Consider the following 26,327-nt stretch of genomic DNA (forward strand, 5'->3'; position numbering starts at 1 on the left):
CTAGGAAAAGATATGCCAGAACAGAATTGAAGCTTGATAAAATTTGACAAATGCTAGTAAATTTGTATTTCTTTCAGAATTATTTCTTTTTTTTTCTTTTTTTTTTGAGATGGAGTTTCACTCTTGTTGCCCAGGCTGGAGTGCAATGGCATGATCTCAGCTCACCGCAACCTCCGCCTCCTGGGTTCAAGCGATTCTCCTGTCTCAGCCTCCCGAGTAGCTGGGATTACAGGCATGTGCCACCACACCCAGCTAATTTTTGTTGTACTTTTAGTAGAGACGAGGTTTCACCATGTTAGCCAGGATGGTCTCAATCTCCTGACCTCGTGATCCACCTGCCTTGGCCTCCCAAAGTGCTGGGATTACAGGCGTGAACCACCACGCCCAGCCTTATTTCTTTTTTTCTTAACAAATGTGTAATTTATCTTCTTTAGCCATCTATCAAAAAGATCTTTTAAGTTCCCTAAACAGCCATATGTTAAATTTAAAACATTTTCAGATGGCTTTATGATTCATTTTTAGGATAGTAACATTCTGACACTTTATTCATGTTTTTATTTATTCAAAGATAGCTTTAATATCCTGTTACATGCCAGGCCTTGTGATCAGCTCTGAGGATATACATGGTCTCTGCCCTCACACAGTTGCCAGCTTGGTGGACATCTTTTCTGTTGTATTAGTTTTGAGAGAAGATGCTGTAAGTTCAGAAAGTCGAAACTCAAATCAGCATAATTCATCATCAAGGCAGCACCATAATTCAATTAAAAGATAAAATTATGAATTTTACAGATTTGTATGGTTAACATCAGTTTATTAATTGCCAATTGCAGATGTCGTGTACTTTGAAAAATTATCATTTGCCATTTTATTTATCTTGAAGAAATATACTCACATTAATTTATGAAACAGAAGAGATTGCTTGTAAGCAATGAAGCTGCATTGAGTTATAGCCCTTACACATTAAAATGATCTAAATTTTATCACAACCCAACACATTTCCATCAAAGCATTACAGCAATCACTGTTTTTTATTATTTTGAAAAGAGAATACTTCTAAGCTTGGGACTGACAGCTTTAAAGACTAGCAATATTGTTTTTGTTATTTCTTCATTCAGGGTTTTAAATATGAACTTTCTCAGTACCTCAGGAGAATTTGTTATAGTATAAAACTGGTGATTATTTTAATACAGTTGTATAAAAACATTATGATTATATCAATATGTATTAAGTTACTGAGATTGTGTCAAATTATAATTAGTGAGATTAAAATGTTGACTCCATTTTCAGTCTTCCACTTACACAAAATAACTTGCGTTATACTTTTCTGATCTAATTGAGATGTTGAGCTTAAGTCAGACGTTCTGGGTTCTGGTTCCTATTTGTATAATAACTAGTGCCGTGATTTTGACCAGCTCACTTCATCTCTCTGCATCTCATTTTATTCATCTATAAAATGAGAACACGACTGGGATAGCCCCTCACTTCCATTCAAATTCTCACAGTCTGGGTTTTTTTTCTTGGATAATCATTATTATCATAACCATCATTTTAGTTCTGGACCCCAAGTCAAAATTTAAAAACCTTATCTTTTCCTTTATTAATTATAAAATAGAAAGATCCTTAGAAAGACCACTTCCCCCAATACCTTCATCACTCCACCTAATGCTGAAGTTGTTTTGAGCAACAATTACATTGTCAAAGCCTTAGAATGGGATCCTTAGCTTACGGGTCAGTTATACCTTGAAAGATATTTTATTTAATATTAAACACTTTTACATAACTGTTAGAACTCTTCTTATTTTTCACATCTCTGCCCGCCTCTGCTCCATTCTCATTTCATTTTCCTTTAATAGTGTCATGTTCCTCTTCTTTTCCCAATTTTGACATCTGAGACTTACCCTTGGCTATTCTCTCTAACCTCCACCTCATTTATTCAATCATCAAATCGTTTCTCCTTTATAATATTTTTGTACAGAAAAAAACAGTTTTCTCTACTTCATACACTTCACTTCTGATATTAGATTTGTTATGTTTTTTTTTTTTTCACATCAAGCAATTCTTCAGTTCTCAGTGGACAACTGCTGTGTGTCCTACAATTCAATTCAGTTCTGCCACTATCTACCAAGAGTTAGCATTAGATCCCACAAGTTAAGGGCTCAGTCCCACAAGACTGCCTCCACTTAAAACACCAGTCACAAGTCCCAGGTTGTCACCTATACTCCTGACCAACCAGCTATATGTCGGGATTCTCATGACCCCCTCGTTGGGTTTGATAATCTGCTGGAATGGCTCACAGAACTCAGAGAAACATTTACTTATGTTTACTAGTTTATTATGAAGGATTTGATAAAGGATACAGATGAACAGTCAGATGAAGAGGTACACAGGGCAAGGTCTGAAAGTGTTCTGAGGACAGGAGCTTCTGTTCCTGTGGAGTTGGGATGCACCACCCTCCTGGCACATGGATGTGTTCACAAACCTAGAAGCTCTCCAAATCCTATATTTTGTTGATTTTTATGGAGGCATGTTTGATTATTAACTCATTCTCCAGCTCCTCCTTCCTCCCGAGAGAAGGCACAAGGACACTGAAAGTTCCAGTATATGAATCATGACTTGGTCTTTCTGGTGACCAGCCCTCATCCAGGGCCTTCCAAGAATCCCCTCATTAGGACAAAAGATGCTCCTATCACTCAAGGAATGTCAAGGGAGTTAGAAGCTCTGTGCCCAGAACCCAGCACAGAGACAACATATTTCTTACTATTTCTGAGTTTAAAGATTTGATTTTTCATTTCTCACTGCCCTCATTATTCGAGTACGTGGTTTCCAAAGTTTGGCTTATTAACCACACACATCCAAATCCCCAGAATTTTATCATTGGAATAACTTGAAACACCTGTTAATGTAAATTTTTTTGGGTGGGGGGGTGGGTCCAGACCTTCAGAATCAAAACCTCCGAGGCTAGGATTCTAGAGACCTACATTGTTATTAAGCACCCATTTCAACATGCCTATGAATTCTTCATATTCTTTTACATAGACTGGATGTAGGCTAAAGACTAATGTGTACTGAACTAGTTTTGGACTGCTGCCTTTACATACTCTGCCCAGATCACATAGCACCTTGCTTTAGAATAGAATAGAGCATTACCTGACACCTCTTATACTCAACCTTTGATGTTTCTGTCAAAACTCAGAGGCAGTAGGAAAAGTCTTGTTTAACATCCTGTTACACTTAATTTAATTCATTTTTGTTTTACCTTTGTAAGATTTCTAAATATTAATGAATACATGATTAGTTAATTTAGGCATAATTAGTTTCATCACATTTTAGTTTTTTCTTACTCAGACTTAGCTGAGAAAATACAATATTCCCTGACAAAATTCTCTAGCTGTTTCAGAATTAGGCGCGTGAGGTTCCTAATTTTACATGGTATCTTTTTTCATACTATCCTCTTAATCTTTATACTTAATTAAGTCTCTTTCTTTGTCTCATAGAGGATCTTTTTTGCAGGCAGAACTTTCCATAATATTCTCATTGATTGTATTTGTTCTCTAAAACTTTTGATCACTGTTGCTACTGGTAACACACACATGCACATATGTACCCCCCTTAGGATACCAGAGCATTGTAGGAGGGAAATTGGTTGTTTTAGGGAAAGCTTTAGCTGCTGAGATAAAAGTGCAGAATCTTCGGTAGAGTGTGGGCAGTCCTCCTGCCAGGCTATCTGGAAAATGATCATTTTATTTAAAACCTACAAGTGTTTCTGTGGAGAGAAGATGTCAATCTCTAAATTACATTTTTGTTACAGACATATTGGAGACGAATCTCAGAAGTGGGTGTTTGGAACTGATGGTTGCATTTATTCAAAGGTAAGGACTTTATAAGCCACAGCTTTTATGCCTAAGTTTTTCTATTCCCAGATTCTTTTAAAGTGTACTACCTATTGTTTAGAGCAAGAAATGCTTTTTCTGCATATATGACTTCACTCTGTACCTAGAAATTTAGAATTTAACTTAACTCAATACTTTAACTTTTTTTTTTAATTTTAAAACACATTTTCTAAAGTCAAAAATAATTTTTCCTAACTCATTGCTATAATATTACCCAGCATTTTAGGGCATCAGTTTTCTTCTATATTGAAATGAAGAATTTGGTACTTTGGGAAACTACCAATATCTACTACTGTTGACCATGTCTAGACAACCCAGCAATTCCCCTACTAGTCATATGCCAACAAACGGTCATATGCTTACATATATTAAGGAAACAATAAATTAATAAAATGTTAATAGCAATACTAATTCTAGTAGCTTCAGAGTTGTGATTACTTAAGTGGATGTCAGCAGTGGAAGGGATAAATAAATTGTATTATACACTGTGTATTCATTGGAATACTATATGGCAGGGTTGGCGAACGTTTTTCTAAAGAGCCAGACACTGAATATTTTGGAGTTTATGGGCCATATACTCTCTATCTCAACTTCTCCACCTTGCCTTTTTAGTGCAAAACAGCCATAGATAATATGTTAATGGATGGATGTGTCTACATTTCAATAAAACTTTATTTGCAGAAACAGGTCAAGGTCTGTTTTTCATTTCTAAGACTTCAACAGAATGGCCTTTACTGTCTATATTTCTACTAACGTTCTCATCCCAACCACTTGAGTAATCTCTAAGAAGCTTTAGAGTTTCCCAAGGTGGCAGATGAGAGGCTTCTCCAGCATTCCTCACCCACTTGGAAGAAGCAAACCAGTGTGTAGAGATTCACACTGTGAAGTTTTATCCAAGAAGGAAAACAAGCTCAACAGACAAGCAAAAGAAAACTTAGATGCTGGGAAAGAGAAGGTGGTCAGGCAGCCTGCTTGGTGGGGTCTACCTGAAAATGGCAAGTAAATCCCCAATATGGGAGAGGGAGAGTGAGTTCCTCTGTGATCTACCTTCCCCTGGGGAATCCAGGCCACAGAAGAGCACCTTGAGCCTCCCAAGCCCTGGATCTCACACTGGGACACTGTGTGAGAAAGAATGACACTGGAAAGTATATCACCCACTTTCCTAGACATGGACACCAATAAGAGGATCTGAAAACCAATACAGAAATCCGAACATAAATCCAGGATTAATGAGAAATTTATCAAGGACATGTATATCTCCAAACAAACAGCAGTTGGGCATGGTGACTCATACCTGTAATTCTAGCACTTTGGGAGGCCAAGGCAGGATTGCTTGAGCCCAGGAGTTTGAGGCCAGCATGGGCAACATGGCAAGATCCCATCTCTACAAAATTTAAAAATTAGCCAGTCCTGGTGGTGCATGCCTGTGATCCCAGCTACTCAGAAGGCTGAGGTGGGAGGATTGCTTGAGTCCAGGAGGTCAAGGCTGCAGTGAGCTGTGTTCATGCCACTGCACTCCAGCCTGGGTGACAAAGTGAGATCTTGCCTCAAAAAATAAAAATTAAATTAAATTAAGTAAACAGAACATCTGGAAATAAAATTTTAATTGAAAGAATTACAAAACACATTTGAGAGCTGCAACAATAGACTAGATCAAGAAGAAGAAAAAATCTCAGAACTTGAACACAGGTCTTCGGAATTAATCCAGTCAAATAAAAATAAAGAAAAAAAAAGAATAAAAAAGAATGAATGAGGCCGGGTGCGGTGGCTCACACCTGTACTCCCAGCACTTTGGGAAACTGAGGCAGGTGGATCACCTGAGGCCAGGGGTTTGAGACCAGCCTGACCAACATGGAGAAACCGTGTCTCTACTAAAAATACAAAATTAGCGGGGCATGGTGGTACATGCCCGTAATCCCAGCTACTGGGGAGGCTGAGGCAGGAGAATCACTTGAACCCGGGAGGCGGAGGTTGTGGTAAGTCAAGATCACACCATTGCACTCCAGCCTAGGCAACAAGAGTGAAACTCCGTCTCAAAACAAAAAAAAAAAAAAAAATTAATGGGCCAGGCATGGTGGTTCACACCTGTAATCTGAGCACTTTGAGAGTCCCCCACAGGGGGCTAATGTCTAGAATTTACAGGGAACTCAGCAGCAGCATAAGCCAAAACAGATAACTCCATTAAAAAGTAGGCGAAGGACATGATAGACATTTTTCAAAAGAAGACATACAAATGGCTAACAAAGGTATAAAAAATGCTTAACATCACTAATCATCAGAGAACTGCAAAATTAAAACAAACTACTTGTTACACTAGTTAGAATGGTTGTTATGAAGAAGACAAAAATAACAGATATTGACTAGGATGCAAAGAAAAGGGATCACTTATACACTCTTGGTGGAAATGTAAATTATTATAGTGCAACCTGTATAGAAAGCAGTATGGAGATATCTCAGAGAACTTAAGATAGAACTACCATTTCATCCAGCAATCCCACTACTAGATATCTACCCAAAGGAAAAGAAATCATTATATCAGCGGGGGAGGAGCCAAGATGGCCGAATAGGAACAGCTCCGGTCTACGGCTCCCAGCGTGAGCGACGCAGAAGACGGGTGATTTCTGCATTTCCATCTGAGGTACCGTGTTCATCTCACTAGGGAGTGCCAGACAGTGGGTGCAGGTCAGTGGGTGAGTGCACCGTGCGCCAGCCGAAGCAGGGGCAAGGCATTGCCTCACTCGGGAAGTGCAAGGGGTCAGGGAGTTCCCTTTCCAGGGGTGACTGATGGCACCTGGAAAATCGGGCCACTCCCACCCGAATACTGTGCTTTTCCGACGGGCTTAGGAAACGGTGCCCCAGGAGAGTATAGCCAGCACCTGGCTCAGAGGGTCCTACGCCCACCCCATGGAGTCTCGCTGATTGCTAGCACAGCAGTCTGAGATCAAACAGCGAGTCGGCAGCGAGGCTGGGGGAGGGGCGCCCGCCATTGCCCAGGCTGGCTTCGGTAAAGAAAGCAGCCTGGAAGCTTGAACTGGGTGGAGCCCACCACAGCTCAAGGAGGCCTGCCTGCCTCTGTAGGCTCCACCTCTGGGGGCAGGGCACAGACAAACAAAAAGACAGCAGTAACCTCTGCAGACTTAAATGTCCCTGTCTGACAGCTTTGAGGAGAGCAGTGGTTCTCCCAGCACGCAGCTGGAGATCTGAGAACGGGCAGACTGCCTCCTCAAGTGGGTCCCTGGCCCCTGACCCCCGAGCAGCCTAACTGGGAGGCACCCCCCAGCAGGGGCAGACTGACACCTCACATGGCCGGCCAGGTACTCCAACAGACCTGCAGCTGAGGGTCCTGTCTGTTAGAAGGAAAACTAACAGAAAGGACATCCACACCAAAAACCCATCTGTACATCACCATCATCAAAGACCAAAAGTAGATAAAACCACAAAGATGGGGAAAAAACAGAGCAGAAAAACTGGAAACTCTAAAAAGCAGAGTGCCTCTCCTCCTCCAAAGGAACGCAGTTCCTCACCAGCAACGGAACAAAGCTGGACGGAGAATGACTTTGATGAGCTGAGAGAAGAAGGCTTCAGACGATCAAATTACTCCGAGCTACGGGAGGATATTCAAACCAAAGGCAAAGAAGTTGAAAACTTTGAAAAAAATTTAGAAGAATGTATAACTAGAATAACCAATACAGAGAAGTGCTTAAAGGAGCTGATGGAGCTGAAAACCAAGGCTCGAGAACTACGTGAAGAATGCAGAAGCCTCAGGAGTCGATGCGATCAAATGGAAGAAAGGGTATCAGCCCTGGAAGATGAAATGAATGAAATGAAGCAAGAAGGGAAGTTTACAGAAAAAAGAATAAAAAGAAATGAGCAAAGCCTCCAAGAAATGTGGGACTGTGTGAAAAGACCAAATCTACATCTGATTGGTGTACCTGAAAGTGACGGGGAGAATGGAAACAAGTTGGAAAACACTCTGCTGGATATTATCCAGGAGAACTTCCCCAATCTAGCAAGGCAGGCCAACATTCAGATTCAGGAAATACAGAGAACGCCACAAAGATACTCCTCGAGAAGAGCAACTCCAAGACACATAATTGTCAGATTCACCAAAGTTGAAATGAAGGAAAAAATGTTAAGGGCAGCCAGAGAGAAAGGTCAGGTTACCCTCAAAGGGAAGCCCATCAGACTAACAGTGGATCTTTCGGCAGAAACCCTACAAGCCAGAAGAGAGTGGGGGCCAATATTCAACATTCTTAAAGGAAAGAATTTTCAACCCAGAATTTCATATCCAGCCAAACTAAGCTTCATAAGTCAAGGAGAAATAAAATACTTCACAGACAAGCAAATGCTGAGAGATTTTGTCACCACCAGGCCTGTCCTAAAAGAGCTCCTGAAGGAAGCACTAAACATGGAAAGGCACAACCGGTACCAGCCACTGCAAAATCATGCCAAAATGTAAAGACCATCTAGACTAGGAAGAGACTGCATCAACTAACGAGCAAAATAACCAGCTAACATCATAATGACAGGATCAAGTTCACACATAACAATATTAACTTTAAATGTAAATGGACTAAATGCTCCAATTAAAAGACACAGACTGGCAAATTGGATAAAGACTCAAGACCCATCAGTGTGCTCTATTCAGGAAACTCATCTCACGTGCAGAGACACACATAGGCTCAAAATAAAAGGATGGAGGAAGATCTACCAAGCAAATGGAAAACAAAAAAAGGCAGGGGTTGCAATCCTAGTCTCTGATAAAACAGACTTTAAACCAACAAAGATCAAAAGAGACAAAGAAGGCCATTACATAATGGTAAAGGGATTAATTCAACAAGAAGAACTAACTATCCTAAATATATATGCACCCAATACAGGAGCACCCAGATTCATAAAGCAAGTCCTGAGTGACCTACAAAGAGACTTAGACTCCCACACATTAATAATGGGAGACTTTAACACCCCACTGTCAACATTAGACAGATCAATGAGACAGAAAGTCAACAAGGATACCCAGGAATTGAACTCAGCTCTGCACCAAGTGGACCTAATAGACATCTACGGAACTCTCCACCCCAAATCAACAGAATATACATTTTTTTCAGCACCACACCACACCTATTCCAAAATTGACCACACACTTGGAAGTAAAGCTCTCCTCAATAAATGTAAAAGAACAGAAATTATAACAAACTATCTCTCAGATCACAGTGCAATCAAGCTAGAACTCAGGATTAAGAATCTCACTCAAAACCGCTCAACTACGTGGAAACTGAACAACCTGCTCCTGAATGACTACTGGGTACATAACGAAATGAAGGCAGAAATAAAGATGTTCTTTGAAACCAATGAGAACCAAGACACAACATACCAGAATCTCTGGGACGCATTCAAAGCAGTGTGTAGAGGGAAATTTATAGCACTAAATGCCCACAAGAGAAAGCAGGAAAGATCCAAAATTGACACCCTAACATCACAATTAAAAGAACTAGAAAAGCAAGAGCAAACACATTCAAAAGCTAGCAGAAGGCAAGAAATAACTAAAATCAGAGCAGAACTGAAGGAAATAGGGACACAAAAAACCCTTCAAAAAATAAATGAATCCAGGAGCTGGTTTTCTGAAAGGATCAACAAAATTGATAGACCACTAGCAAGATTAATAAAGAAAAAAAGAGAGAAGAATCAAATAGATGCAATAAAAAATGATAAAGGGGATATCACCACCAATCCCACAGAAATACAAACTACCATCAGAGAATATTACAAACACCTCTACACAAATAAACTAGAAAATCTAGAAGAAATGGATAAATTCCTCAACACATACACTCTCCCAAGACTAAACCAGGAAGAAGTTGAATCTCTGAATAGACCAATAACAGGAGCTGAAATTGTGGCAATAATCAATAGCTTACCAACCAAAAAAAGTCCAGAACCAGATGGGTTCACAGCCGAATTCTACCAGAGGTACAAGGAGGAGCTGGTACCATTCCTTCTGAAACTATTCCAATCAATAGAAAAAGAGGGAATCCTCCCTAACTCATTTTATGAGGCCAGCATCATCCTGATACCAAAGCCGGGCAGAGACACAACCAAAAAAGAGAATTTTAGACCAATATCCTTGATGAACATTGATGCAAAAATCCTCAATAAAATACTGGCAAACCGAATCCAGCAGCACATCAAAAAGCTTATCCACCATGATCAAGTGGGCTTCATCCCTGGGATGCAAGGCTGGTTGAATATATGCAAATCAATAAATGTAATCCAGCATATAAACAGAACCAAAGACAAAAACCACATGATTATCTCAATAGATGCAGAAAAGGCCTTTGACAAAATTCAACAACCATTCATGCTAAAAACTCTCAATAAATTATGTAATGATGGGACATATCTCAAAATAATAAGAGCTATCTATGACAAACCCACAGCCAATATCGTACTGAACGGGCAAAAACTGGAAGACTTCCCTTTGAAAACTGGCACAAGACAGGGATGCCCTCTCTCACCACTTCTATTCAACATAGTGTTGGAAGTTCTGGCCAGGGCAATTAGGCAGGAGAAGGAAATAAAGGGCATTCAATTAGGGAAAGAGGAAGTCAAATTGTCCCTGTTTGCAGATGACATGATTGTATATCTAGAAAACCCCATTGTCTCAGCCCAAAATCTCCTTAAGCTGATAAGCAACTTCAGCAAAGTCTCAGGATACAAAATCAATGTACAAAAATCACAAGCATTCTTATACACTAATAACAGACAAACAGAGAGCCAAATCATGAGTGAACTCCCATTCACAATTGCTTCAAAGAGAATAAAATACCTAGGAATCCAACTTACAAGGGACGTGAAGGACCTCTTCAAGGAGAACTACGAACCACTGCTCAAGGAAATAAAAGAGGATACAAACAAATGGAAGAATATTCCATGCTCATGGGTAGGAAGAATCAATATCGTGAAAATGGCCATCCTTCCCAAGGTAATTTACAGATTCAATGCCATCCCCATCAAGCTACCAATGACTTTCTTCACAGAATTGGAAAAAACTACTTTAAAGTTCATATGGAACCAAAAAAGAGCCCGCATCGCCAAGTCAATCCTAAGCAAAAAGAACAAAGCTGGAGGCATCACACTACCTGACTTCAAACTATACTACAAGGCTACAGTAACCAAAACAGCATGGTACTGGTACCAAAACAGAGATATAGATCAATGGAACAGAACAGAGCCCTCAGAAATAACGCCGCATATCTACAACTATCTGACCTTTGACAAACCTGAGAAAAACAAGCAATGGGGAAAGGATTCCCTATTTAATAAATGGTGCTGGGAAAACTGGCTAGCCATATGTAGAAAGCTGAAACTGGATCCCTTCCTTACACCTTATACAAAAATCAATTCATGATGGATTAAAGACTTAAATGTTAGACCTAAAACCATAAAAACCCTAGAAGAAAACCTAGGCATTACCATTCAGGACATAGGCATGGGCAATGACTTCATGTCTAAAACACCAAAAGCAATGGCAACAAAAGCCAAAATTGACAAATGGGATCCAATTAAACTAAAGAGCTTCTGCACAGCAAAGGAAACTACCATCAGAGTGAACAGGCAACCTACAAAATGGGAGAAAATTTTCGCAACCTACTCATCTGACAAAGGGCTAATATCCAGAATCTACAATGAAGTCAAACAAATTTACAAGAAAAAAACAAACAACCCCATCAAAAAGTGGGCGAAGGACATGAACAGACACTTCTCAAAAGAAGACATTTATGCAGCCAAAAAACACATGAAAAAATGCTTACCATCACTGGCCATCAGCAAAATGCAAATCAAAACCACAATGAGATACCATCTCACACCAGTTAGAATGGCAATCATTAAAAAGTCAGGAAACAACAGGTACTGGAGAGGATGTGGAGAAATAGGAACACTTTTACACTGTTGGTGGGACTGTAAACTAGTTCAACCCTTATGGAAGTCAGTGTGGCAATTCCTCAGGGATCTAGAACTAGAAATTCCATTCGACCCAGCCATCCCATTACTGGGTATATACCCAAAGAACTATAAATCATGCTGCTATAAAGACACATGCACACGTATGTTTATTGCGGCATTATTCACAATAGCAAAGACTTGGAACCAACCCAAATGTCCAACAATGATAGACTGGATTAAGAAAATGTGGCATATATACACCATGGAATACTATGCAGCCATAAAAAATGATGAGTTCATGTCCTTTGTAGGGACATGGATGAAATTGGAAATCATCATTCTCAGTAAACTATTGCAAGAACAAAAAACCAAACACCGCATATTCTCACTCATAGGTGGGAATTGAACAATGAGAACACATGGACACAGGAAGGGGAACATCACACTTCGGGGACTGTTGTGGGGTGGAGGGAGTGGGGAGGGATAGCATTGGGAGATATACCTAATGCTAGATGACGAGTTAGTGGGTGCAGCGCACCAGCATGGCACATGTATACATATGTAACTTACCTGCACGTTGAGCACATGTACCATAAAACCTAAAGTATAATAATAATAATAAAAATAAAAAATAAAAAAAGAAATCATTATATCAAAAAGATACATGCACTCATATGTTTATCATAGTACTATTCACAATAGCAAAGATATGGAATCAACCTAAGGTTCTATCAGTGAACAAATAGATAAGAAAATGTGGTATATATACACAGTGGAATATTATTCAGCTGTTAAAAAGAATGAAATAATATATTTTGCTGCAACATGGATGGAACTGACAGAGACCATTAAGGGATACAACTCAGAAAACGAAAGACAAAACCCATATGTTCTCACTTATAGGTGGAAGCTAAATAATGTGTACACATGGACATAGAGTGTAGAATGATAGATATTGGAGACTCAGAAGGGTGGGAGGATGGATAATGAGAAATTACTTAATGGATGCAATATATATAATTCAAGTGATGGATGCACTAAAAGCCCAGACTTCACCGCTATGCAACATAGCCGTGTAACAAAATTGCACTTGTGCTTCTTAAATGTATAAAAATAATAGTAATTATAAAAAAGATTTAGGCTCTGTCTACAGCTCTTCACTTCAGAGTCATCACCAGAATCACCCTTTATGATCCATTCATGGTAATATAGGCTTTGTCTATCCTGCTCTTTCAAACTCTCACAGCCTCTGTTCATTACCCAGTTCCAAAGCTGCTTGCACATTTTTAACTATTTGTTATAACAACACCCTACTTCTGGGTACCAATTAGTCTCATTTGTGCTGCTGTAACAAAATACCACAAACTGGGTCATTTATAAACAATAGAAATTTATTTCTCACGCTTCTGAGTGCTGGGGAGTCTAAGACCAAAATGCCGATAAGTTTGGTGTCTGGTGAGGGCTACTGTCTGCCTTATTGCTACATCCTCTGAAGGGGACAAATGCCGTATTCTCACATGGTAGAAGGGACAGACAGGATTGAACAAACTCCCTTGGGCCTTTCTATAAAGGCCCTAATTCTATCCATGAGAGCTCTGCCGTATGACTCAATCACTTTGTAAAGGCCCTACCTCTTAATACTATCACATTGGCAATTAAGTTTCAACATATGAATTTTGGGGGACACATTCAGACCATAGGAAATGACTTTTGTGTGGAGGGTCACCAGCTAAGAACCTCCCTATGAACAGCTTCCTGTAACTCCAAAGTCAGTTTACAGTGAATACTACTGGTGCCACCCCTCAGTGACTTCTTCGACGTCCAGTGAGACATGGCTGTGCCCTCTCTGATGTGAACTGGATCTGAGCCATGAGTCAGGCATCTTTCTATACCTTCCATTTCCCCTATACCTGCCATTCTTATATTCTTTAGTGTTCTCTTTAACTATTACTAGCCACTCCAATCCCCTGTTACTAATTGTTTATGTTCAACTTTCCCTCTTTGATTACTATGTAGTTTGTATCTCCTTACTGGACCCTGACTGATAAGCATAGTAATTTTATTTTTTTACTGTTCTAGAATTACATCACGACTTGCATCATTTTAGAAATTTAGAGTTTGATACAATTTAAATGTAAAAATGTGTTATAATAACATTTCCTTCCCTGAATAGTTATTTGTTGGTACACCAGCTAAAATTTCACCCCATTTATTAACCCAACCCAAACTATTCACCTTTAGTTCTGTTCATAGAAGGGAATTTGACACATCAATGAAATGTCAAAACTTTTTAAGAATTACCTTTCCTAACTTTGCTCAAGATTTCACTCCAACTTTCCTTTTATTCATCCCTCATGCCATTTATAATCTTTACCATATTCCTGAGCCAGAGTGAGCCTCTAGGTAGATGAAGAAGGAGTCTTGTACTTCTTGGTAAAAATAAAAAGTAGAATTTTTAGACAATACCAAAATATCTCTCCAGATGTTTGGCTTGTGCCTGCACGTAATTATGAAACATAGCTGAACACGGTTGACTCATATTACCCATGAACATAATTCCATCTTATCTAAATCTCACTCTTTCCATCAACAGACATAGAAGAGCAGAATCAAGTTTTAAGTGTACTTTCTCATTTTTTTCCCCAAATTTAGGTGCCTACATATCCACTGCTGCTCAGCTACTCATTTTACCTTTCTTTTTCTCTCATTTTACAATTTTTAAATTGTTCCTAACAACACTATTGCTGATTATCAAATGATGCATACTTTTTTGCTTCAAACACAAATTATTTTCAAGAAGGTTTTGTTTCTAAAACTTAATTCCCAAACACAATCACTGATATTTTTACAATAGCTACTCTAAATTCCCAAAGCAAAACTATTTATTAATGAGGCATTTCGTTCTTTTAGAGGTTTAGAAATTTTGATTAGCTCTAAATTTAGTCATATTCAAAACTATTTCCATCTAGTTAAGGATAAAATGGAGTATAATTTGATAATTATTTGCAGCTGGATCATAAATGGAGCTCATGTTATTTATTTTTTAAAAAGGCAGAATTACTGCTTTAGGATATTAATAACTAATCTTGGCTCCAACACTTATTAGCTGTGTGGCCTTAGACAAGTCATTTAACCTTTTTAAGCTTCAAATTCTTCCTCTGGAAAATGGAGCTATTAATACTAGCATTTTAAGTATTTGGCACAGATCCTGGCCTTTAACAGCAAATTGATAATTTGTAGCTAATAATGATAATAATAATGAACAAGCTTAAATACATTTATTGCATTTTGTTGTATTGTTTTTACTTGGATAAGTCTTTTGTCTCATTTGTTTTTAAAGTTAACTATTCCTCTATTCCTTTACAAAACATTAGTAAAACTATATCACCTTCTTTATACAATTCATACTTTCAGCTAAATTAAAGATTTAAATGTGGAACCATAAAATAGAAGAAAACATGGATTAAATATCTAAGCCAGTGTAATAGTGAGTAGACATCTTCATAAGTACATCTTCATAAGTGTGCAAACAAAGGGAGAATCCATACAGGGAAAAACTAATGACTTGAGTATATAAAAATGTAAAAACTCCTAAATCTAAAATAATTAAGCAAAAACAAATAGAAGAATATGAAAAATGGGGAAAATCTTTGCAACATAAACATCAGAGAATGCGATAATACTCAATATATAATAAACCTTATATAGGCATAGAAAATGATATGCACTTCAATACAAAAATGGGCAAAGGACATTAAAAGGATATAAATGACAAGAGAAAAATTACAAGAGCCAAACTAAATAAAAATTTCAGCCTCACTAGATATAAAATAACTGTAAAACAATGAGATGGTATTTTCTTCCCTTTAACATTAGGAAGATGTAAAACTAGGAATATCCAATGCTGATAAAGATACAAGAAAACTAACACACTTATTTTATGTATCAGTTATCTATTGCTTTATTTTTTAATTGTGTAACCAATTACTTCAAAGCATAGTAACTTAAAACAGCAAATACTTATTATTTCATAGTTTTGGTAGGCCAGGAACCTGGAGTGACTTACCTGGGTAGTTCTAACTCAAAGTTACTTATGAGACTAACTCAGGTTGCAAACATCTGAGGCTTGACCAAGGCTGGAAGATCTACTTCTAAGCATACTTACTTGCTGTAGCCCAGAGGCATTAGTTCCTTTGCCATGTGGGCCTGCACAACATGAGCTAGACAAAAGAGTGAGAGAGAACAAAAGAACAAAATAGAAGCTGAAGTGCCCCTTATAACCTCATCTCGGAAGTGGCATCCACCACTTCTGCCAAATTCTTTGGATGACATAGTGGAAGAGGAAGTGCCCAAAAGGTAGGATCATCATGTGGCTGAATACTCTGCTAGCCATTACAGAAGCAAAGACCACAAGTATAACAACAACAAAAATGCAGTAATGGGCTTTGCTTCTTGGAGTTGACAGTATGGGAGGGGCTACACAAAGGTATGAATACAAGGAAGCAGGGAACTTTGGGGACCATCAAAGAGGTTGGCACAATATTCCTGCAGGTCAGTTTGACAACATTTATCAAAATCCTTACAAAAATGCATATTCCTTATGACTCAGAAATTTCACTTATAGCAACTTACTCGAAGAAATTAATCAATAGTTTGCACCAAAATGTATCTTAAGGATGTCCATTATACTACTATTTAGAATGGTGAATATTGGAAACAGGTTAAGAAATCAACAATGAGATTGTACGAATATATTGTGGCATGTCTTTATTATGACTACCAAATGTTGGCATCACAAATAATGGAGAATAATTTATGATGATGAAGAAAAATCATAATGTTGTTAATTGAGAAAAATCGGGTAAGAAAACAATATTTTATTTATTACATGTATTTACATTGTACATAAACATGTATAGAGACAGAAATGGAAGTTTATATGTGAAATGGGTGGTGGAAGTATGGATAATTATTTTCTTCGGTTTTTACTACATTTTCTAAGTTTTCTATAAAAAGCATGTATAATAATAAGAAAAAAGAGACCCTCTTCAAAAACATGCCTGATCATTGTATTGACCAAGAGTAGGTAGAGTATCTGGAGTTTAAAATTCCAGGTGAATTCTGCAGACTTGCCTGCCATACTTCCCTTGAGGACATAAGCACTCCTGTGGAGGTCCAAAGTTAGGTGAAACATAGCCTTTCTAACAGACATGAAGGGAACACCTTGGGAGTGATGGAGATGATCCATCTCCTCCATTTATGGGAAAAAAATCTCATAAATGGATGGGGTTCTGTTTAGCAACAGAGAGTTACAGTTGCATCCTGAGAGTGAATTTGGTAAATGTGAAATTCCGATCATGTTCTTACACAATCTTTAGTGGGAAAACTTCTCTGTTATGGAAGTTGAACTTACCCAAGGTCACAAAGCCAGTAAATAGCATAGCTGGAATTTAAAACCAGGATAGGACTGTAGGTTGTTAACCAGTATGTGCTATTTGAAGTTGTTAAAATGGGAATTATGTGATTAGAGATGCGCTTTGTTAAAATTTATCTTCTGGTGGCAAAAAATAGGTTAGAATGTGAAGAATGCATTATCAGCCAAAGAGCTGATGGACTTGGAAAATAATGAGGGCTTAAGATATTAGAGATCCGTTTAGGTTGATGCACTGGTGAAGTTGAAGGGAAGAAAAGTTGAAAGGAGAAAAAGTTGAAAGATTAGGTTGTTGACTTCCTAGAAGAAAAATTTGAGTTTCAGATTTTGGAGGAAGGAGTTGTCTGTATTGGTGGTCTGATGACTGAACCTGTGGGTGCCTCGTTGGAGGTCAAGATCACCTGGTCTTAGAGTAGATAACACTGAATAACTGTGGTATTAAAGTGTTAGACTAGATATTACCTGGGAAAGGAATGGTTTAGGATGACTTCAAAGGGAAAATTCCAGGACAATTTGTAAATGTCTCCAAATGCATGATGGGAGGATGAATAATAGCTCTGGTCACTTTGTGTTATTTATATATGTCTGCCACCTTTGCCAAACTTTCACCTCCAGGAAGCAAAGCCCATTACTGCATTTTTGTCATTGTTGTGCTTTTGGTCTTTGCTTCTGCAGTGTCTAGCAGAATGTTCAGCCACATCATGGCCCTACCTTTTGGGCACTTCCTCTTCCATTTTACTGGATATATTATATATTGAAGTTTCCCATATTCTGTGTACATCTTCTTTCTAGTATTAGGGGAATGTACCTCAGAAATGAACTTACATAAAATGTCTTTACTTCTATTAGAGGATGAAGCTACCATAACATGAAGCTACCATAAAAATATAAGGGATTTACAATTGCCAGAATTTGAGCCATGCTGCTGTCACTTATGGTCTTGGAATGTGTCTGCCGTTTGTTTTCTGCTGTTTGTTTTGCTTTTTATAAGTCGATTCTTTTCATGTTCTGATACTGTGGAACATATTTGGTATTGTTTTCTCTCATATTGAAAACATAGTGGTCTTTTGTTGCTGAATTTGGGCTTTGATGTTTTTAATAGAACCAATATGAAATAATCTGCTTCTCCATTACCCATCACATTCTTTTCAGTTGAATTGTCTTGAATGTACTTAAGACAATAAGAACTGACATAAGAAAACAAAAAGTAACATCATGCAATAAAGATGAATAAGATTAAAGGTAAAATGAAAACCCTAATTTTTTTTGGATTAAACTTCTTTTTGCTAATGTTTTGGATTAGCTTAGTGATTCAAAAATCTCTTTCCAAAATTATCTGAGTAGTATGTGCAATAATATCACTATTTTCAATTTTCTAAAGTATTAATTTTTATAATAATAATATGTGATAAAAATTAATATTAGAAAAAATACATTAATGGGCCAGGCGCGGTGGCTCATGCCTGTAATCCCAGCACTTTGGGAGGCCGAGGTGGGCAGATCACAAGGTCAGGAGATCGAGACCATCCTGGCTAACACGGTGAAACCCCGTCTCTACTAAAAATATAAAAAATTAGCCAGGCGTGGTGGTACATGCCTGTAGTCCCAGCTACTCGGGAGGCTGAGGCAGGAGAATGGCATGAACCCAGGAGGCGGAGCTTGCAGTGAGCCGAGATTGCGCCACTGCACTCCAGCCTAGGCTACAGAGTGAGACTCCATCTCAAAAAAAAAAAAAAAATACATTAATGAGAAGTAAAGTCTCTTCTTCTCAAACTTCATTCCCATTTCCCAGAGTTATTCACTAACAGCATGCTTTTTGTATATTCCCAAAAATTATTATGCATATATTTGCATGTGTAAAATGGTTCTCATTTAAATAATAAAAGGGATACATGTTAGTTTTGAAAAAAATTTTCAATAATTCAGAACTGAATACAATGATAAGCAAAAGTACCTCTTGAACCTATTCCTCCAATATTATTATTGATAGTGTATCATTCTTGATTAGAGACACATACCCACCCCCACACAAAACTATACATATTACTTTGTGATATACTTTTTCCCACTTGATAAGATATATTTGTGGCCATCTTTTCATACTGACATCCACATCTATGCTGTCTTTTAAAATTTTCCTGGTGATGCACATTTAGGCAAATATGAGCAATGCTGCAATAGACATCTTCGTAATATGTATATGTTTGTTAAGTCAAAGGGAATACACATTTAAAATTTTACACATTTACTGCTTATGGTGATAGATATTCCAGTCACACTGATTTGATCATTATACATTGTATACAGGTATCAAAATATCAACAGGTGCCCCTAAAATATGTACAACTAATATATGTCAGGACATAAAAAGAAAAATAATTACATAGTTAATACACTCATTGATTAATTCAACAAAGATTTGTTTTATTATGCTTTTAATTTGCATAAAATAATATCTTCTTGACATTTTCTGGATCCCTTTTCTTTTCTTTTTCTTTGCTGGTTTAAAGCTATACTTTATATACTGTCTTAATTGAAAAATTTCTTACATTAAAATAGATTTCTTGAATATAATTCACATACCATATAATTCACCTATTTTTAGATGTTTAATGTTTTCCAGTATATTCACAGATTTGTGCATCCATCACCACAATCTAATTTTAAAACATTTTAGTTCTCCCTAAAAGACATCTTGGATTTCACATCTATTCCTCCGCCTCTGTCTGCCCCACTCCCCAGCCTTTATAGATTTTCCCATTCTGGACATTTCATATAAATGGACTCATATAATATGTGGCCTACTGTGATTGATTTTTTTCACTTAGTATAATGTTTTCTGAGTTAATTCACGTTGTAGCATGCTTTAGTAATTCATTTCTTTTTGTTGCCAAATAATATTCCATTGTATAGAAACATCACATTTTTAATACATTTATCAGTTAATGGCATTTTATTTGTTTCCACTATTTTGGCTACTATGCATAATGCTGCTATGAACATTGGTATGGAATTTTTTGTGTGTATGTATGTTTTCATTTTTCATAGGTATATAACTAGGAGTGGAATTGCTGGGCCGTATGAAAAGTCCACATTTAACATTTTGAGGACGAGCCAAGCTATTTCCCCTTCATATTCTTGCCAACTCTTGTTATTCTCTGTCATTTTGGTTTTGTTATTCTTTGTCATCCTAGTGGGTAAAAAGTATTACCTTATTGAGGTTTTGATTTGTATTTTTCTGATCACTAGTGATGTTGAATATCTTTTCTTAGCAAATTGTTTATCTTCTTTGGAGAAATGTCTACTAGATCCTTTGCTTATATTTTCATTGGGTTATTTGTCTTTTCATTAGTGAGTGTAAGAGTTCTTTATGTATTCCAGATACACATCCCTTATCAGACCTATAATCTGAAAATATTTTGTCTCGTTCTGCAGGTTTTTTTTACTTTCTTCATGGCATTGTTTGCAACACAATTTTTAAAAAATTTTGATGTAGTACAATTTATTTTTCTTTTGTCACTTGTGCTTTTGGTGGAGCCCCTTACATTAAAATAATAGACTTCACTTTTTAGAGTACTTTTAGATTCACAGCAAAATTAAGCATAAAATAAGGCAGTTCCCATATATCCCTTACCCTCACAAATGCACACCTTCCCCTAGTATCTTCATCTCACACCAGAGTGATACATTTGTTATGATTGGTGAACCTACACTGACACATCATTACCAAAGTCTACAGGTTACATTAGGGCTCACTTTTGGTGGTGCACATTCTATGGGTTTGAACTAATGTATAATGACATATATCCACTATTATAGTATTATACAGAATAGTTTAACAGCCCTAAAAACCCTCTGTGCTCCGCCTCTTCAGTCCTCACTGGCAACCACTGATCTTTTTGCTGTCTCCAGAGTTGTAGCCTTTTCAGATCGACTCTTATGCTTAGTAATATGCATTTAAGGCTTTGGAGTGCCTCACATTTTAAAAATACATATTTACATTACATCTTCTAACAAAGTTAAAAGTTATTCAGTATCTATTTTTCCAGAACAATATAAGGACCTTAGTGCCGTTTCTCTACTCAACACTCCCTCATAATTTTTGTTTTTTAGAATTTTATCTTCACACTTTAAAAAGTGCAGTAAGGAGTTTATATTATAATTGAGGCAGCATATTTAGGCTTGACAGACTATTAATCAAGCTAGATGACACTGAAGCATGTTGCTTAACTTCCCTCTGTCTGCTTCCTCATCTTTAAAATGGGCACAATAATAGTACCCATTGCAAAGTGCTGTTGCAAGGATTAAAATGCAAATTTATTGTCATGTGGGAAATTACTTCCATGCAAGGGTAGCCTCCAAGTGTATTACTTGGTAAGCTAGGCTAGAGCCCATGGTACACAAAAGTGCACAGAACAAATTAAAATTTTCACATCATGACTTATTAAATCAATTTAAAACATAAAATGTAAGGAAAGAGAGGGATGGGCCAGATTAACATAATTGAAATAGTACATGAGTGGGTTGAAGGGTCATATTAGCCTGAATCTGGTCTGCAGTATTGACATATCCCCCACTTTATGCTATATCACTCTTTCCTGCTGCTGGTGTAGTTACAAGAACCAGAATGAAAACTTGACTGGGGGGCCCAACAAATAAAAGATGCCTGGGACAATGACACACACTTGTTCCATGAGGGCTGTGTGTGAGTCACTTGACCAGTACCTGTGCTCCCCAGTTAGCCTGATGAGCAGTGACAGATTCTATCCTTCAGAAGATTCCAAATAAGAGTCAGCAATGGGTGGCTAATTAAAGACCTCATGATTATTGTGCGCCTCATGTGCTTGATTTGTATTTAGTATATCATAAATATTTTTTGCTTTGTTTGTTATTTAGTGAGTCATGAATATTAAATGTCTATTTTGTCTTTCTAGCCCTTTCTATGTTCGTAGATATATGCTCTACCTTTTGTCTGACACTTCTCAGGTTACTATCTTATCTATGCTTAATGCAGCTCTTTCATTCATTCAATTTGTTTTATCTTCTAGAGCAGAATTGAATACTTCCAAACAATACAGCAACTACACAATTACATATATGTGTTGTGTATACAATAATACCTTGTATATGGAAATAACTCAATAAATTTAGCTATTATTATTAATGTATAAGATTGTTTTACCGTTTTAATCTTATCTAAGGGCGAAAATGAGCTATCTAGCGAAACTTAATCAGATTAAACAACTAATTAGAAATGTTAATATTAAAGTCATTTGGCTTGATTTTGTTATGAAATTGATAATAAAGTACAAAGTTTATTAGCCAGACCTTTTTACTTTTAATGTAATTTATCCTCCTCTCTTTCCAGTTGGATGGATTTTTGGCTATTGTTTATAAGGGTGATACTACTTGTTATTTTTTCCTTTCTTACAGGCTTATCCTCAGTTTGTTCTGACCTACCTAGAGGAGCTAAATTCACAAGTAGATGTGACCCAGACAGAGTATCACATTCACCATGGTGCCTGGACCACAGCTCATCAGGAACATGGCAGAAACTTAGCAGAAGAGGTCAGTATAGGGAGCCAGAGGCAAGACAGAAAGAGCTCTCTAAAATATATTTTGAAAAGAGAAAAAATGTTCAAGTTGTTTTCGGGAGGCAAGCACAAATTCACAACTTAATGTCACTGATAGTTTAAAATAATACACATAATATCTATATGCACATTTATATTTATATAAACATATATCTTTATATAAACATTTTATTAAACAGATGGTGATACCCTTTTTTCTTAGGATTGCCTTCTTTTGTTTTGGCCACATACAAAGGACTTATGTGTTGTAGAAACACTGAAGGAACCATGAAAACTGCAGTGTTATATTTTTGGCATGTATAGTTTAGATATTTCCACTCAATGAAAATTAGCTACATGATTCCTATATTTCATTTATTAGGTTCTACAAGAAAGTGCCAGCAACCCTGGTCTGAAGCAACTGCCAGAACCCTCAGACACCCATTTAATGCCAGAAGGTTCTCTTGAGGAGACAGGGCAACTGACAGTAGCACTGGTGAGGAAACTGGAAGAGAAACATCCTAAGGCTTCTGCTCAGAGGTAGGGTACTGACAGAACTGAGCTTTATTGCTCAATGACATTCGATGTTTTCCTTCAGTTTCATGTAAGATTGATTTCTTGAAGATTATTGAAATATCTCAAAAGCCCTTTGGCTTTCAAGTATAGTAGTTTTTGGGTCACATTTGATGAAGAAAGGCGACATTTATGTGTATTTTGTTGAAGATTGATGTACTTGTATGTTATTGTTTATTATTATACTTAGGATGGGTTGCTGTCCTGGAATTTCACTAAAATGCTATGAAATAACTATCATTAACATAATTAAGCTAAGGTACTACAGACCATACACCCAATTGTTAAAATACCAAGCTATGTTGAAGAAGACTATTCCATGGGCAATCCTTTTTATTTTCCATGAGAATATTATATTTGGACTCAAGGTTAAGTGCACAAAAGATGGTCTTAACCAGTGATAACAAATCAACACTATTTCCCTTCCTAGAATAAAAATAACGTCATTGATACTGCTAACCAATTGAAAAATTATCCTTGGTTAAGAAATGGAAACAATTTCTCTAATCCTCTTTATTTAATTAGAAACTAAAGTTTATTATTATTATTTTGTTGGGGCTGATGTTGTAAATCATAAACTGACTTTATAAATTGCAATTTTAATCTAAAACTGTTTGAAATTACTGTTGACTGAACTACTCTTAAAGGAGAAATATAATTCTTATCATATTCACTAATGTTTAAGGAAATTCCTAAATTTATTTCATTTAATTAATTAATTTATTTATTGTAAAAATGGGGTCTAGCTATATTGCCCAGGCTGGTCTTGAACTCCTGGCCTCAAGCAATCCTCCCACTTCGCTCTCCCAAAGTGATGGGATTATCAGCATGAGCCACCACACCCAGCCTTCCTAAATTTAAATACATGGACTGTAGATAGAAATGTCACTTGCATGAAAAGAGACAAAAAACTTTTTTCAATTAAAAGCTATTTTATTCCATGGTGTATATGTGCCACATTTTCTTAATCCAGTCCATCGTTGTTGGACATTTGGGTTGGTTCCAAGTCTTTGCTATTGTGAATAGTGCCTCAGTAAACATACGTGTGCATGTGTCTTTATAGCAGCGTGATTTATAATCCTTTGGGTATATACCCAGTAATGGGATGGCTGGGTCAAATGGTATTTCTAGTTCTAGATCCCTGAGGAATCACCACACTGACTTCCACAAGGGTTGAACTAGTTTACAGTCCCACCAACAGTGTAAGAGTGTTCCTGTTTCTCCACATCCTCTCCAGCACCTGTTGTTTCCTGACTTTTTAATGATTGCCATTCTAACTGGTGTGAGATGGTATCTCATTGTGGTTTTTATTTGTATTTCTCTGATGGCCAGTGATGGTGAGCATTTTTTCATGTGTTTTTTGGCTGCATAAATGTCTTCTTTTGAGAAGTGTCTGTTCATATCCTTCACCCACTTTTTGATGGGGTTGGAACGATGAGAACACATGGACACAGGAAGGGGAACATTATACTCCGGGGACTGTTGTGGGGTGGGGGGAGGGAGGAGGGATAGCATTAAGCGATATACCTAATGCTAAATGACGAGTTAATGGGTGCAGCACACCAACATGGCACATGTATACATATGTAACAAACCTGCACATTGTGCACATGTACCCTAAAACTTAAAGTATAATAATAATACAATTTAAAAAAAAGAAAAAAAGCTATTTTATATTACTGAATTACATATTCCACCTGGAATTTTTACAGGAGGGGAACGTTTTTTCTGATAGATAGCAAAAGTGACTCTCCAATTTATTATTTATTTAATTTATTATTTAAGCCTCAAGTCTTTTGTACTTGTTGTTTTGAAGATAGAACACAAAGTAACAAATTTAGTACCTTGCTGTATCATAATATGGGGTGTCAGAACGGTACGGAAACTTAAGTTCCAGGTATTCTTTTTCCTGCTAGTTATTTTTTAATCACATACAAGATTCTCAACTCCCTGATGCCCCATCTACAACAGGACCACAGGCTGAGCAGCCAGATAGTCAAGCCCCTCTCCACTATTCTCACATCACTAGAATGTAATTCCCTTGGGGAAAGTCCTTGTCTGATGTTTTCATCTAAAATAGGAACTCAAGAAACACTGGGACACTTGAGAACTTGTAATACCGCTCTATGAGGCTGTTTCTGGCCTCTCTAGACTTATTTGGCAGCCATTTCTACTCAGCCATTTTTGAGGGAACGCTGGTGCTTGTCATTATCTTGGGACCTTATTATCCTGGGTTTTCATCCTTATCCTGGGCTTTACTCAAGAAAGAGGCACAGTTTACTTCTGCTCTCAGATTCCTGAAACATATATGGGGTTTGTGTATTTGCCCCATGCTGTACCTGGCCCTCATGATAACTCACCTGCTTTGCCTATTTCACCGTTCCCATGCTTAAAAATATTTTCTCTAAGGGTATAGGGCGCTGGCCAGCTTAGGGATTTGGCTTTTGCATTCTGTTGTTACTTCTTCCCTGAGGCAATGCAATCTGATGACTGCACTTTGGAAGAAAGGAATATAGTATTAGAAAAAGTGAGGCCAAAAAAGACAGGGCAGTTAATGTCAGCTGCCATACCAGAAGACCTATCTGAGGTTGTTAGAATTAAGTGAGATGTCTTTAAGTTTCCAGGAAAGTAGTAAGCATTCAAGTGTTAGTTGTGAAAATGTTCCGAAAACAAGTAGAGATAGAAAAGAATTTTTAATAGGGGTTTTACTTAGATCTATGCTTTTTTAGTCAACAGGAATTGACTAGTACATCTTTTTGGGATTTGATTTCGTAAGAAATCTTCCAGAGGCCTTTTCTTAGTGAGCATTCCTCAGGGTTTATGTGATAGGCTGCATACGTGATAGGCTCCAGGTGCCTTCTTCTTCTTTTTTTTCTTAAGGCAGGGATTTATCTACATTCTTCCCCCTCTGCCTCC

General features: G+C 37.3%; 1 protein-coding gene across 13 annotated transcripts in view; it reads left to right on the forward strand.

Annotated features, from left to right (window-relative positions):
- The window catches only part of DCDC1 (doublecortin domain containing 1), a 514,242-nt gene that overhangs the window by 280,298 nt on the left and 207,617 nt on the right, over window positions 1–26,327 (forward strand). For all 13 annotated transcript variants that reach the window (XM_054524533.1, XM_054524542.1, XM_054524537.1 and 10 more), the window contains 3 exons: window positions 3,809–3,869; window positions 22,699–22,833; window positions 23,221–23,378. In XM_054524533.1, coding sequence (XP_054380508.1) covers window positions 3,809–3,869; window positions 22,699–22,833; window positions 23,221–23,378 — 354 coding nt within the window. The remainder of the gene's footprint in view (window positions 1–3,808; window positions 3,870–22,698; window positions 22,834–23,220; window positions 23,379–26,327) is intronic.

This window comes from Pongo abelii, chromosome 9 (genome assembly GCF_028885655.2).
Source record: "Pongo abelii isolate AG06213 chromosome 9, NHGRI_mPonAbe1-v2.0_pri, whole genome shotgun sequence".
NCBI classification, from domain to species: Eukaryota; Metazoa; Chordata; class Mammalia; order Primates; family Hominidae; genus Pongo; species Pongo abelii.